Below are 14,596 nucleotides of genomic sequence, written 5' to 3'. Positions count from 1 at the left end.
ATGGATAGAGACGAGACGATTGTTGGTTTCTTCTCCCCTCGCGTACGCGACGCGTCCTTTGGTTGCTCGATTTACGTAAAACGTTCGAAGCTGGTCTGTTCAGGTGCTGTATAAGTGCAGTTCCAAATCCAGTTTCTTTGCATCTCCTGCAGCTTCACTATCCTCAGACAGGATTGCATCCTCCCCCGTTATCAGTGATACATTCAAGATCGTAAACACGAGGCACACGGTGAAACCCCTGTTGTACCCTTTCTCTCGCAGGAGTTGAAAGGATGTACACAACGCCCAAACGCGTCTCGTCTTCCTTTGCACTTAATCTACGCATAGCGGGTCTCGACCTTTTCACCCCGTCATGGGCAATACCTCAAGGATAATGTCTTGATTTCGAGCTTCGTACTTTGTATGTTCAAGTCATTGTACGGTCTGCTGGTACAGACCGACCGAGAACGACAATACATCGAGCTGTACAACTAACATAAGCTAGAACAAAACGATCTCGCTCATCTGCGATGCGAACAAGCGTCTGAACAAAATCAAATCTCTTTACTGATCGCGTTATCGCTGACCTTTCGACATATCTCAAAAATGCAGAAACCAAGTCCGATATGGATAGGATACAATGTCTTCCGACTTGTCTCGCTTGTCTTTCTAATCTGGGCACTGATCGCTCAGTTCACCGCTATTGCAAAGTAAGTGAGAACAAGGCTGTTGATCATCAGCTCACATGCTCATCATCGCCTCAGTGATATGTCAGCGTACTCGGATGACACAAGCACCTCCACCTCAGCCAGTACTTCAGTAAACAGTAACGCACAGAGCAAAAGCGCCAGCACGGCTACCTCATCCTCCTCACCTTCGACGACCCAAGTGACGATCAATAAAGCGACTGGTATAGTGAACTGGGGCGGATCAGCATCGATCGTTTCGAATGCACCAGCGACAGCGAGCGCAACTTCTCTCATCACCTCTTCCTCATCTCCAGGCGAGAGCAAGGGAAGTCTACTGCCTGTCAACAATGCAGCGGGTCTTGAGGATGATGACGAAGACCAAACAGACAATGTGGAGGTGACGAAACTTGCGGAGGATGATGGCCAGCTGCTGGTGAAGAAAGCGGCGAGCTCGTCGAGTGGTTCCTCAGAGGGAGATGTGCTTGGAGAGGCGAATTGGGGATTGTCATCTATACCTCGTCAAACAGGAGGTGTGGCGTGAGTTACACGTGCTGTACCGGGACATCACTAGATGACTGATACATTACAAATCACTTTCATAGCTTCACTGTCATCTCTCGCTTGATTATGGGTATGTATAGCTTCTCACACAAAGGCCATCAACCGTACTGATTTCGGTCGTAGCGTTTACCCTTGCCCTCCTCGTACTGGGTCAACTAGGCTGGCCTGAGATGTTCTTGTACAAGTGGATACCGTGGCTAGGACCTCAAAGCACCCCACTCTGGCTAGGTCTGGTACAGTTGATGTACGTCCATAGTCTTCATCACTTAGGATTGACGTGTCGCTGATCGAGGTTGATCTCAACAGAGTGGCTATCGAGAACTTGCGTGTTTAGTAAGCATCGCCCCGCCTCAGCTTTTTGGGCGAATACATAGACTAACAGTCTAGCACTTTTCAGTGCGAAGTCTAGCCTCCTCATTCCTGCTTGGGGTCTTTTGGCTGTAGGTCTTGTCAACTTGATCTTCGTACGTCCATGCTCTTGGTACCGCTCTTTGATAGGCCTAGGCTGATGCCGCTCCGTCATAGGGTTCTGCCCTTCTCTACCTCGCTCGGAAGCTACCCAAGAATCCACCACCACCGTTGTACTTCAATCTCTCTACACGTGTTTTGTATCTCCGATCACCTCCTCAATGCTATGACCAACTGTTCAACAAGGACGGGAATGACTCGGCTGACGAGGGCAGGGTACTACCGCCGTCAAATGCTAACGAAATAGGACTTGACGACGAGGAAATACTCGATGAGGAGAAGTATATCGAAGCGGATGATCCTGCAAGTCAAGCTCGACCAACGAGACTTGCCCAGAGAACGAGAGCGGACCATAGCGATGTGGGAATGTCTCGCACATATCAAGATGTCTCACAAGGCGGATACCCGACTTTCTCTGGAGGCAGGTTGACAGATCCAGGAAGACATGTCCCAGCTGGATTTCTAGAAACCAGTAAAAGTGGTAGAGGAATGGAATTTGTCGTCGAAGGTGGACACCGAAATGCTGGTCTAGGCGATTTACCACCGCTTCCTGCGTTACGAGACGATAAGAGTAAGACCGCTCAGAGACGAGATGATCAACTCAGTCGCAACCATTCCAGGCGTTCAATGGATGCCTCACAAGCTGAGCAAAGTCGACAACAGGTGGCTTCTCCTCGTCGGGCTGAGATACTGGATAAACATGGTGTGATCAGAAACGGCAAGGGAGTGGCAGTTGAGTCCGCCCAAGCACGGACCGAAAAGAGAACAGAGATGGCGGGAACGAGTAAGGAGAAGAGAAAGATGAGGGAGAAAGATGGCAAGCAGACTTCCTCCTCACGGGATGTGGGTCGTAGACCGCCACCGCTTCCAGAAAACAAGGGGGTGATTCCAGACCCACATCGACAATCTAGCCTGTCCGGTATTTCGGCAGCAAACGACCTAACGCCGAAGTTCCCCCTGCCACCTTCACATCGACCAATTGACGATCCCCAGCCGGATCAGGGTGTCAAAACAATGAATATATCAGGTAGGGCGTCGTCAACGACTCCACCCTTAAAGGTGGAGAGCAAGCGTTCTAAATCGAATGCAATAGATGCACCGAAAACTCCTAAGTCTGCTCGGAGCAGAACCAGGACCGAGGAGGTATCTGTGCCGTCGGATACTACACGCAGGGAACAAAATATATCTTATTCGCAATACCCTTCTCAGACCGACCTCCTATCACCCACTCCGTCAAGCGCAAGCACTGTTCGTCCCCCTAGACGCGCCAACACCCTCGACCCGCACCTTTCACATTCGGCTACTGCCTCTAAGCAAGTCCCACCCTTGACCACAAGTATGGCTAAATCAGAATATCGACTCAGGCGGTCCAACTCTGCTCGATCTACACGCACAGCCCGAAGTGTGCGATTCGACTCGAAAGTAGAAGCTCAATCTCCTCCGGGGTACGATAGTCCGGACGAAGGTCATATGATTGAGTCCCCACCAGTGCCGGGGATAAGGATCCCAGGTACGAATATGAGGGTCGCTATACCTAGTATAGGACTGGGGACGCCTAGGACTGCTAAGATGCAGAGACCAGAGTCGACAGATTCGACTTCCAGTTCAGAGACGGGGTCCGCTTCGGAGACGGAGCTGGTTCCGGAGAGAGGGGTCAAACGGACTGATCGCTCAGCTGGCGGTATGGCTGATAAACCGAGGTCCATGGCTGTACTTGGAGGGACTTATCTGGATGGAGGGAAGGAAACTGATAGGAGAAGGAGACGTTCAAGTACCAGCATAGACCCGAGTGACCTCCGATAGCTGGGGCACGTCTGTGGAGGGCGTACTGTTTCACATTAGATAGCAGAATCGTGTTATTCGGAGTGTCATACAGCATCACGACCATCGACGAAGTGATAAGTTGGCGTAAGCATGTATGAACGAGATATCTAGGCGATCGACTCGCACACGCATGGCAATGCATTGTATGGCGCCATAATATATTTCTAGAAAAGCAGAGACCCGGTCGATCAGCTTCGTAGCATAAACATCCGCGCCACACTGAATCTCGGTCACCTCCACGACCGGTCTGTCCACTTTGTCATCCTTCATCCATCCATTTCCTCAATAGCCTTATTTGCATCATGACATGCTTCATAACACATATAAACCAACCCGATGAGCTGCGCAGACGATCTTACGACGGACGACCTGAACGGCGGTGTGACGGACCAAGTGCTTGAAAGAGTCACAGCAGGGGAGGGGAGTAATACCAATCTATGGGGTCAGATCGACAAAGACAAGTGAGTATGGTTTGGAATGCTGGTGATTGACTGTGCTGTCTTGAAACTGACGACCTTGTGCTCCAGTGTTACGGGACTGAACCTGCTCGAACCCTCATCTGCTCCAAAAGTCATCAAGACCTGGGACGATAGATTGGATGATGACGAATACGTAGAATCAGGCGTTGACGACGATGTGAGTGTGGTTGAGCGAGCAAGCGAGCGCACAAGGGATATGAACACTGATGCTCCGACGACAAACAGTTGATACTCCACATCCCTTTCACATCTTCATTACGACTCCGTACACTCCTCCTCTTACCTCCTGCTCCGGGTCATCCTCATCGACCGACCCGATTACGTCTATTCGCAAACCTCCCTCATTGTCCCGATTTCTCAGATTTGGATTCCATTACGCCTATCATGGATCTGGATATATCGAACCCTCCAGCTGGGATAAGGAGATTACCTGATGGCAGGAGGGATGTGGAAGAGTGGGGGTTGAAGGTTCAGAAATTGGCAAATGTCTATTCGGTAACATTGCTATTTGTGAGTACGGTGATGCAGTTTAATGACTTTGTGGCCACCCCAATCAATCGTAATCCTTGCTGACGCTATGCTCCTCCTATGTAGTCCGAAGCAGCTACATCATTGCGATCTACGCTGTACTATGTTGGATTCAAGGGAGATCCGAAGACACAACACATGGACATGTCAAAATTGGGCCAAGTACCAGCTCAGAACGCGGCGGACAAGAAAGTGGACGAGGTGAAAGAGCAGAAAGGAGCAGGATACACCACGATTAGATAACACCGTGTGATATCGATGCTTAGGTTGGAATCATCAAGTGGACATAGAGAGGACCTTGTATGGGCATGAGAGATAACACTATTGTTGTATGCATCTTCGTTGTCGATAGTCGAAACAAGTCGTTGCACATGAGGCATGAGGCGTCGTTTGAGCGGACAACGCGTGATCAATCATCAAAAAGGCAAAAATAGAAAAATCAGTTCACTGCCCCTTACAATCATCATCCAATCTCTCCTTGCTCTTCACACATGATATCGATCATCCTGTCGTTAGACTCACGCTCACACTCGTTATGATTTCATCTCCGACACACTAGTCGTCCACTGCACAGCATATAGGGAAGCAATATATACACTATTCGGCCATACCCGCTGACTGATCGTCGCGAACATTAATCACCCCTCCACACCATATTCCTCCAACCCCGTCGACGGACAATCGTACCCTCATTGCCTTGTCAACGTCAATCACAACCACTGTCCGCACGCGTCCTACTGCCTCGCACATCCGGTCACGATGGCTTCCAACAACGACGAGAAAGAAAATCGGTTCACCCTCGCCGATTACGATTACGATCGGAATGAGGAATACGACACGGAACCCCACGCCGAGAGCAGTCATCAAGCGACTTCCTCATCCACCCCATTCACCACTTCGAACCCATCCTATCAGCTTCCTCGCCATCCACATCCTGCTCATGCTCATCGACCCAACCGTACGGGAATCGGAAAGGAGGTTGCCTTTGGTGAACGGAGCCTTAGTGGGGGGACATTGAGGTTACATGAAGGATTTGTACGTTATCACTTGGCGATCCAATCGCCGTCCCTATCACCCATCAACAAAACGCTGATCCATTCCTTTGATGTATAGCCTCCATCTTCCTCGACATCTACAACCTTCTCTCCTCCTTACAACACACACTATCTCCCTAGTGGTCCTTCCACATCAACCAACGAACTGATTTCTCATCCTTCATATTCATCACAACATCCTTTAACATCGGATTTGGAAAGAGGATATCCGAGTGCACTTTTGTCGCCAGGATATGACGAAGAGGATAGACGATCAATCATGAGTGATTTGTCGGAAAAGAATCAATCTCGTAACAGGGATAGCGAAGTGCCGAAAATGGACATGACCACGGCGGGGCCGATACCCTTGTCAAATGCGACTAGACGGCATGGAACGGGTAGATGGTGGAATAGGGTGAGTGAACAGCAGCTTCTCCTGTTGCTGGGTTTCGGGGAATGTCCTTCTTTGAGCTGACGAGCAGCCGGTCTCAGCTCATCCCTTCGACAACATTGACGAGGATTCTCCTAGCAACAATCCTCATCGAGGCAATCATCAATTTGGCCATTGAGGTGGGTATTGGCGATTCCACGACGAATTCCATCTACAGTCGTTGACGAAGCCTTCTCTTTAGGGTAATATCCTGTCCCGGTTCAGAGACGAGGCAACTTCGTCGGACGCTGCCGAGCTGGAAGTCGAGAACAAACGACGACTTCCCATTTATCTCATCATCTTCGGTTTGGCGCAGTAAGTTTCAGTAACTCATTCTATTCGTCAACTGAGCTGACCTGGCGCAGCTTGTGGGAACTCGTCCTGACTGTCATTGCCATCCGGACGAAAAACACTATCCAAGTGATCGCCGTCACCGCCTTCAACTATGCCTTCTTGGGCTACGCCATTATCCAGATTTACGAACTACGAAAGATTTTAGGCGATAATTTGTCAGAAGAGTTGACAGGAGATTCGAATAGGACGACGTTGTTGACGTTACCACTAAACGTCTTGACGGCGTTGATCATCGCAGTTGTGGCGGTATCGTGTTTGGTGTTAACTGTGCTGAGCTACTACCTCCAGAGAGAGTTTGGGTAAGTGTTTTATCATCCCATTTGTACGGCGTAGACAAAAGATCGGTCAAGCTGACATTTGTCCGCTGGATGCAGTTGGCTACGATATCGATTCCTCGGAGCAGATCTCATGATCAGGGAATACTACTTCAAGCTACAAGTCTTCGAGTGTATATGCTACTTTAGCGCGTTCTTCTGTGCCGGGTTTGGGATCCAGGTGAGTGTAAAACATATTTACATCATAGTGGCAAAGTGGACTAGCTGACACTCAATCTGTGCTCTTTTATAGTTCATCTGGCTCGGTAAGCTTTCCATTGCAAACAGTTCGCGTTTCCGAGCTGAGCTGACAATTGTCTCAACGCAGTGCTCAATCCCGAAGACACAGAGTACATCGTCACATGGATCGCATTCCCTCTTCTCCTCATATTCCTAGTCATTGGCCGATTTGCTGCAAAACATGAGAATCGCTACTTCATGGTAAGTCTCACTGTCCCAGTGGTTGGGCACCGGCTGATCACACTCGTTCTCCGTCTTGCAGGCTTCATTCTTAGTCGGCCTCTTCGCCGGTTGTGCATACTTCATCTACAAGCTCGTTCGGATCTGGCAACAGGACGACACGAAATACTACAATCTTGCGAAATCACTGACGACTTTCGACGCACTGAGTTTGATCTCGTTAGTAGCTTGTGCGATGTGGGGAGTAATGGTATGGATGAACTTTGGAAAGGGTTTGAAATCTGCTTGTGCGTCTACCCATCTCAACTGCTCAGGGGAGAGTTGAAGCCATGCTGACAAGATCGTTCTCAGTGGCGAGCAAACCTGGTTCACCGACGTTCTCAAGTGTGATAGGATTCTGGAGGACAGGCAGTAGACCGTCAGAAGAAGAGAAGGGAGAGGAGATGACGATGTCCCAACGGAGGATTAGCATTGATTGATCTGTAAGACGGAATGGAAACGAGCAGGTCTCGTTTTGAAGTTAGACTGTGGGACAGGACGATCTTGTTGAATTGTAGTTGTATGATAGAGTGGACCTTGCCTGGTGCAAGTGAAACGGCGGAGTGCAGTATAATACTTTGACTTACGGGATTTTGGATTTTGCACTAATGACACGGGCATCGGCTGTTGGGACGGCATTCCCTCTCTTCGTATGTCACTTGTATCATACCGAACTGACAGGGCAGGACTGCGAAAGCAACAACTAGGTATACATGATGCCAGATATCACCCTGGTTAAATCCTCATTTCCACAACGCAAGGGAATATCCCCCTATCCCGGTCCCGTTCAGAGATCCGCTGCCATTCTCGCCTCTTTCAACCTCAACGCTCTCAAGAGCTCTTCTGCCCTATCTCTCTGAGGAGCATTTGTCTGCGCAACTTTCTCCAAGTACTGAGCAGCCAATGCCCAATCTCCTCTTTCCCCTTCCATACTTTCATCCGCTTCTACTTCCGCAGACACGTCCCTCATCTCCCATTCTGCTACAGCCAGATAACTGCTCGCCATATCGGACACGGACGTTCCTGTCTTTTCGCCCAAAGCGAGGATCTTACGATGATAAGAGACTGATTCGAAGGGTTGGTTCAAGGTAGTGTGTAATGAGGCGAGTTTCAATAAGATAGTAGGGGTTTGGAGTCTGTCGGCTCCGAGGAGTGCACGAGTATGAGCGAGGATTGCGTCGGGGAGGCTATAACGTTATGGAATTAGCATGTATTGTCGTGAATATGTACAACGCGATTCGTGGTTGCAAACAATGCAGAGCTGCAGACACCCACCGTTTGAGATTCTCATACACCGTCGCTAGAGCGGTCCACATACGACAATCGTACGGTCTAAGAGTATAGATTAGCTGATGCCCCAGTACTGCCCAGTGGAACCTCCAGCTCACCTCAGCGACGTCGCCTGGTTGTAATACTCGATAGCATACATCGGCATATCCAAAAGCTCATACGCTTGACCAAGTCCATACCACGCTCGATAGTCTTTCGCATTGACATCTAAACGGGATATCACTTATCAGTGACTTTGATGGAGACCTGCACGCAGAGTGTTGATGACTCACCTATCGCCTTTCTGTAAGCCTCGATCGCGGCATGTGAATTCTTGAGTTCGACAAATTCGTGACCCATCAAGGTCCAAGCGGGCAAGTACTCTCGATTGAGCATCAACGATCGTTTGAAATACGTTATAGCCTTGGTATGATCCGCTCGAGAAGAGTAGTAGTTTCCTGTAACAAAGCAGAGAATATGTCAGCTGTGCTCTCCTCTTATGGAAAACAAAGGCAGAACCCGAAATGACATACCGATGAGACAGCAGACTTCTGCTCTATTTCGATCTATTTCCGCATATTCGTGTGCGAGCTTGCCCAACTTTGCCTGTTTGTTCATCACGTAAAGCATGTTCGAGTAGATGTCGACCTCTTCCATGCGGAACGGATCGGCTTTTTGAACCGCATCAAACTCTTTCTCTGCCGTTTCGAAGTCTGGATCACAGCGTTTGTCAGCTACAGCCTTGCATTCGAAGTCTCCAGCTAACTCACCTCGCATGTGGTAGTAGACCATCGCTCGTTGTGCCTTCAAGTGCACGCTCCCGGGGAAGATATCCAGAAGCTCCTTGATCATATTCATGAGCAGGTCTGTGGCAGTGTGAAGGTCCAGCATACAGCTGATTGCGAAGAACGTGAGCATGGGTGAGGAAGGCAGTTCTTCTTTCATCGAGATGAACTGCGGGCGGAGAATGTTTAATGTCAGATGGAAGCCTTCCAAAATTGCAGGGATCCATCTCCCCCAGGCAGGTTGTCATCGACTCACCATATCCGCCGAATAGACCATTTGAGCCATCTGACTCCACGCACTCCAATTATACGGTTTCAACCTCACGCTATCCATCAGACACTTGACAGCTGGAGGCCGTCGATCTAATCGCATATAACACAGTCCTCTGAGATAGATGAGATACGGATCTGTATCGTTATTGAGTTCCGCTATCAGTGGTGAGAGCGCGGGATAGAGAGCTAGTCGTTCTTCTTTCGTATCGAGGAAATGGGGTAACGATTCTTGAGCTTTACGATCTGCCGACTACCAAGCCAAAATACTATCAGCGAGATCGTTCAAGAGCAGAACGCTCGAAACAGCTTACGAGGTACATGGAGTAGTACTTGAGGAATCTTGATCGACTCCCCCTTGCATCCTTCAACACCCAGGCTACTCTGTCATACTCTTTCAAATCAAAATATCCTCGCGCAAGCTGAAACTCGTCTTCTTCCAGAATATCTTCTTCCTCCTCTAGCTCTATACCATGTAATGTTCGACCTCTACTTGGCCCAGCTTCGGCGTTGAATGAGCCAGGACCGGGGGAAGGGAGGAATTCGCCTATTGATGGACGGGGTTGAAGTGAAGGGGATTGAAGTGGTGGTAATGATGACAGGGGTTGAGGTGGCGGTGAGAATGGAAGATGAGGAGCGGTGCGATATTCTCTAGGAAGAGCTGAGAGGAGCTCAGAAGCCCTATGAGTGGCATCAGCATATACTCAAACCTCTCGTTCACGGTAACATTGTGCGCAGGTGGACTGACCACTTCGCGGCAACCATCAACCCTCTGTCTCTCAGCTCTCGGACTGTCCGCCTCAGATCATGCGCCATCTGAATCTTGGCATCGGGTGACATTGAAGAGCCTGGCATGTTGAGTTGTATAGGTTGTAAGTATTGATCCATTCGACGACAAGACAACGATGGAAGTTGGACGAGACTGATTTCCACAATCAACCAGACGCGCTTCGACAACAACAATGATGAGCATAGGGGCCCGGTTGCCACTGCTTCGGTGATATCCGGCGATATTGCTACGGTGAGGGGGTCCGAGGTGATATCACTCTTCTCGTCACCATAGCGCGCTTCATTGCCACTTGATGTTATTGTTCAATCTTCAATCCATTACACTCTACCTTTCTCCTATCCTGATCGACAGCATTGTTCTCACCACCACGCACCTCGTGTGACAGAGACGGAGATCAATCTCCCATTCCTGTAAACTCTCTTCCCATTTGTGAACCGTTCAGAAGTCTTTCTCACACCTTTTGTCTCCCTTCCCTTCTCCTCCATCATGGCTTCCTCAGGTACAAAACGACCATTCCAGGACGAGACCATCTCCAATAGTGGTCGGAGCGATCGATCTCGCAGTCATGACGAAGGACGAAGAACTAAGCCGAAGGATTGGCGAGATGCCTTTTTGGACGAAGACGAGCCACGACGACGGGATCGTGATAGAGGAGATTACAGACGAAGAGACGATCATGATGATAGAGACAGAGACAGACATAGGGATAGAGATTCCGGGAGAAGACAAGATTACGATAACAGAGATAGGGATAGGGATAGAAGACACGGAGATGGTCATCGAGAGAGGGATTATCGTGAACGTGAGCCCGCAAGGGGAGGTGGTGACTATTCGCGACGCCATGGTGACCGAAGTGATCGTCGTAGGGACGATCGCGATGATCGAAGCAGTTATAGACACAGAGATCGTCCGGACAAGGAGGAAGGCGAGTACGTTTCATGTTCTCCTACTTTTCTTCCTAGTGGAACGACGAGATGCTGATATATATTGTGAATGTTCATGGACAGGCTTGAACCGTCACCACCTAAACCGAGCACATCACGGCCCTCAGGGTCGCCATCGCGAATGCCGCCGGTCGAACCACCCAGACCGATTCAATCGAATAGTCGTCCACCTCCTGTAGGTCCCCGAGCTGGCGGAGGATTCCAACCGGTCTCTGTGCCCATTCAATGCCGAGCAAGTACATCCGGTAATCGATTACCACCACACAGTCGGTTCTTCCCCGGTGCAGCTGAAGCTTCTACATCCCAACAACCGAGAGTCGAAGAGGAGGTCAAGAAGCCTGAGCCGGAGGAGGAGGAGCCTGTGGTGGTACTGGAGGAAGAACGTGATCCCGAGAAGGTGTTGGAAGAGAGACGTAGGAAGAGGGAAGAGATCATGGCCAAATTTAGAGCAAATGGCGGCAAGGCTCCAGCGGCAGCTACCACACCCAAAATTGTCATCGGGGATCTACCAGGGCCTGGAACTGGAGCTGAAAGTGTTACCAGTGCAGGTACTAGAACAGGTTATCAGACCGGTACGACTTCTGCTACAGGTGAGTGGAGTTCGCGCCCTCTATACCACGTTGACGGTCTGACTTACGTTTCTATTAGGTGCGACACCGTTACTGAAGCACTTGGGTACGCGTTCGACTTCGGTCTTACCGCCTGGTACATCAGCTCCTACACCCCTTACCGGACACGAACCATCGCTCGCGTCCACACCGCTTGGTCACGACTTCGACCTCACGAAGGGAGCAGATCCAGCCGGAACTTCTGTCATTCCTCCTGAGACAAAGGCCATTGGCCCTGGTGCTGATATGATGGTCTCGGCGGCTGATTACGATCCCACTGCGGAGGCGATGGCCGATCGAGAGAAGCGTCAAAAGGATATGGAGTCGATGAAGGTGGAAGCGAAGGAAGTTGCAGATGGAGTAGGCGAACCGATACTCGTGGATGAGAAGCCCAATGTCGAGGATGAATATGAGGAGGTTGAGATCGAGGAAGAAGATGAAGACGACGAATTCGACATGTTTGCGGCGTTCGGTGATGAGGAGAAAGAAAAGAAGAAGCGCAAGGTCGTCGTGAGAAGATTGAAGAATGGCTCGAATGCCAATGGAACCAAGCAGGAGATTGTTAAGAAACCTGCGAGCACGATACAAGTTGCCGACAACCTCGACGATTCTGATGGTTACTATCGTATCACCCCTGGAGAGATTTTGGACGATGGTAGATATCAAATCACTATCACACTCGGGAAAGGAATGTTCTCAGCTGTCGTTAAAGCGAAGGTGCTCAAGGCAGTTGGACAAGAAAGGAGGCAGGATGTGGTCGGAAAAGAAGTTGCCATCAAGGTCATTCGAAGCCAGGAGAGCATGTGAGTGTGACGTGCGGCTGAAATTGGGATGACACAGCTGACAAGAGGTGTAGGTATGTGTCAGGTCGAAAGGAAGCGCAGATCCTCAAGAAATTGAACGAAGCGGATCCGGAAGATAAGAAGCACATAGTTCGGTTAGAGCGTACATTCGAGCATCGCGGCCATTTATGTATCGTCACCGAAAGTCTAAGGTGAGTTGCAGTCTTTCTCTGATCTAATTGATCTGGCTCTGATCTGACTGCTTTACTCCAAAATAGCATGAATCTGCGAGATGTCATCAAGCGATTCGGTAAAGACGTCGGTCTCAATATGAGAGCAGTGAGGGCATATGCCCACCAGTTGTTCCTCGCTCTCTCGCTGATGCGAAAATGCAGCGTCGTGCATGCAGACATCAAGCCGGACAATGTATTGGTAAGCCTGAGGTCTCGCGAACTGGGGAAATGAGTGCTAAAGATCACCTTGGTGTAGGTTTCGGAGAACAAGGCTACTTTAAAGGTGTGCGATTTAGGTTCCGCAGCAGAAATCACGGAAGGTGAAATCACACCTTATCTCGTTTCGAGATTCTACCGTGCTCCTGAGATCAGTGAGTGAACATTGATGTGGATTTCTCACGGCCACTGACGACGTTTGATGTAGTTCTTGGTCTACCATACGACACTGCCATTGATATGTGGTCTGTCGGCTGCACGCTGTACGAACTTTACACCGGAAAGATCCTCTTCCCTGGTCGTTCCAATAATCACATGTTGCTTCTTATGATGGAGCTCAAGGGAAAGCTGAATCACCGAATGATTAAGAAAGCGACATTTGGTTCGATGCACTTCGACGAGACCATGAACTTCATCAGTATCGAGAAGGACAAGATCACAGGCCAGGTGAGTGCGACTCTGTTTGAAGCAGGAAATGAACCAGCGCTCATGTATCACTGTCGACATGTAGGACGTTGCCAAGACCCTTGTTATCTCGAAAGCCAGCAAGGATCTCAAAGCTCGATTACTCCCACCTTCATCGGTGCAACTGAAAATGAAGGACGAAGAGTTGAAACCAATGTTGAACTTTGTAGATCTTATCGACAAGTGTCTGCAATTGGATCCGGCAAGGAGGCTGACTCCGCGAGATGCTTTGTTGCATCCTTTCCTGACCTCGTGATAGGTCGAAGTAATCTTAGACGATTTGTATATGCATCTCAACCTGTTGCCAAACATGAGGAGTAACTCTACTAATGCACAGAGCATGATCAAGCACAGAGGATGCTGGGTGCCACATGAAGCCGAAATATGAAAATCCCGTATTTCTCCGACTGCTCCTTCCCCCCTCATCCCTTCCTCTCCGCCTCGTACTCCGGTTGCAGAGAGTGAGAGAGACGACGTTGAATTCATGTCCACAATACAAGTGCAGTATACCTATTTCCAGACGTTCTACCAACCTACCCCTCACTTCTCACCGCACTTGTGAGTCCCTATTGCGCTATATACAACGGGGGGAGGAATGCGAAGCTAACTATGTGTTATAGTATACAAAATGTTCGGTCTCCGCGCCTGGCCCACACCTGTACGTTGCGAAGTCGACTTCTCTCTCCTCACTATCTCACCACATTGGTCCACCTATCCTCTCTCTCTCTCTTTTGCGTAGATAAAAATAACGAGCGATTCTTGAGGATATGGACGAGGGGATGATGGAGACATTGCCCTCGGTATAACGGAATGGAATGGAAAACTGATCTTTTACCTTTGTGCAGATCGCTAAGCCTCTCTGGCCCTTCATGGTTTCGGCAGGTCTTGTCGTCGTTGGTGTTTGGAAGCTCCAAGATATGGCTGTCAGCTGTGAGTACTTCTTTCCTTCCTTCCGTTCGAGCCCAGGCTTTTGCCAACGGTGGAAGCGAACAAAAACAGGACTGATTATTGTTTGTTTTCGTCATTTCTAGCTCCTGAGGCTTTGAAGGACCCCAAGAACCCCTTTGGTGAGTAAACTCAGTCCCACATACCGCACTTGCGATTGCGATTGCGAC

At 49.5% G+C, this 14,596-nt stretch overlaps 5 protein-coding genes across 5 annotated transcripts; 4 read left to right on the top strand and 1 right to left on the bottom strand.

Annotated features, from left to right (window-relative positions):
* Window positions 1-585: 585 nt before the first annotated feature.
* Window positions 586-3,500, top strand: CI109_102522 (uncharacterized protein; the record flags this gene model as incomplete). Its single annotated transcript, XM_032006986.1, has 7 exons — window positions 586-689; window positions 744-1,205; window positions 1,271-1,299; window positions 1,353-1,473; window positions 1,536-1,562; window positions 1,627-1,693; window positions 1,755-3,500. 7 exons carry the CDS (start codon window positions 586-588, stop codon window positions 3,498-3,500), a joined length of 2,556 nt encoding a protein of 851 aa, XP_031858767.1.
* A 357-nt stretch (window positions 3,501-3,857) lies between these two features.
* CI109_102521 (uncharacterized protein) lies at window positions 3,858-4,771 on the top strand (the record flags this gene model as incomplete). Its single annotated transcript, XM_032006987.1, has 4 exons — window positions 3,858-3,982; window positions 4,049-4,157; window positions 4,226-4,510; window positions 4,595-4,771. 4 exons carry the CDS (start codon window positions 3,858-3,860, stop codon window positions 4,769-4,771), a joined length of 696 nt encoding a protein of 231 aa, XP_031858768.1.
* A 516-nt stretch (window positions 4,772-5,287) lies between these two features.
* Window positions 5,288-7,559, top strand: CI109_102520 (uncharacterized protein; the record flags this gene model as incomplete). Its single annotated transcript, XM_032006988.1, has 10 exons — window positions 5,288-5,563; window positions 5,642-5,977; window positions 6,055-6,132; window positions 6,195-6,307; window positions 6,358-6,645; window positions 6,721-6,841; window positions 6,914-6,926; window positions 6,989-7,101; window positions 7,163-7,367; window positions 7,432-7,559. The coding sequence occupies 10 exons, from the start codon at window positions 5,288-5,290 to the stop codon at window positions 7,557-7,559; spliced, it is 1,671 nt and encodes a 556-aa protein (XP_031858769.1).
* A 347-nt stretch (window positions 7,560-7,906) lies between these two features.
* CI109_102519 (uncharacterized protein) lies at window positions 7,907-10,298 on the bottom strand (the record flags this gene model as incomplete). Its single annotated transcript, XM_032006989.1, has 9 exons — window positions 7,907-8,306; window positions 8,395-8,451; window positions 8,508-8,616; window positions 8,682-8,846; window positions 8,922-9,101; window positions 9,159-9,342; window positions 9,430-9,696; window positions 9,758-10,124; window positions 10,192-10,298. The coding sequence occupies 9 exons, from the start codon at window positions 10,296-10,298 to the stop codon at window positions 7,907-7,909; spliced, it is 1,836 nt and encodes a 611-aa protein (XP_031858770.1).
* Window positions 10,299-10,719: 421 nt separating this feature from the next.
* Window positions 10,720-13,737, top strand: CI109_102518 (uncharacterized protein; the record flags this gene model as incomplete). Its single annotated transcript, XM_032006990.1, has 8 exons — window positions 10,720-11,162; window positions 11,241-11,767; window positions 11,826-12,588; window positions 12,642-12,779; window positions 12,846-12,999; window positions 13,057-13,171; window positions 13,225-13,463; window positions 13,528-13,737. 8 exons carry the CDS (start codon window positions 10,720-10,722, stop codon window positions 13,735-13,737), a joined length of 2,589 nt encoding a protein of 862 aa, XP_031858771.1.
* Between the last annotated feature and the right edge of the window lie 859 nt (window positions 13,738-14,596).

The sequence above is a fragment of the Kwoniella shandongensis genome, chromosome 4, assembly GCF_008629635.2.
Source record: "Kwoniella shandongensis chromosome 4, complete sequence".
Taxonomy (NCBI): domain Eukaryota; kingdom Fungi; phylum Basidiomycota; class Tremellomycetes; order Tremellales; family Cryptococcaceae; genus Kwoniella; species Kwoniella shandongensis.
Note: the sequence above shows the minus strand (reverse complement) of the source record. Positions and strands in the feature narration are given on the sequence as shown.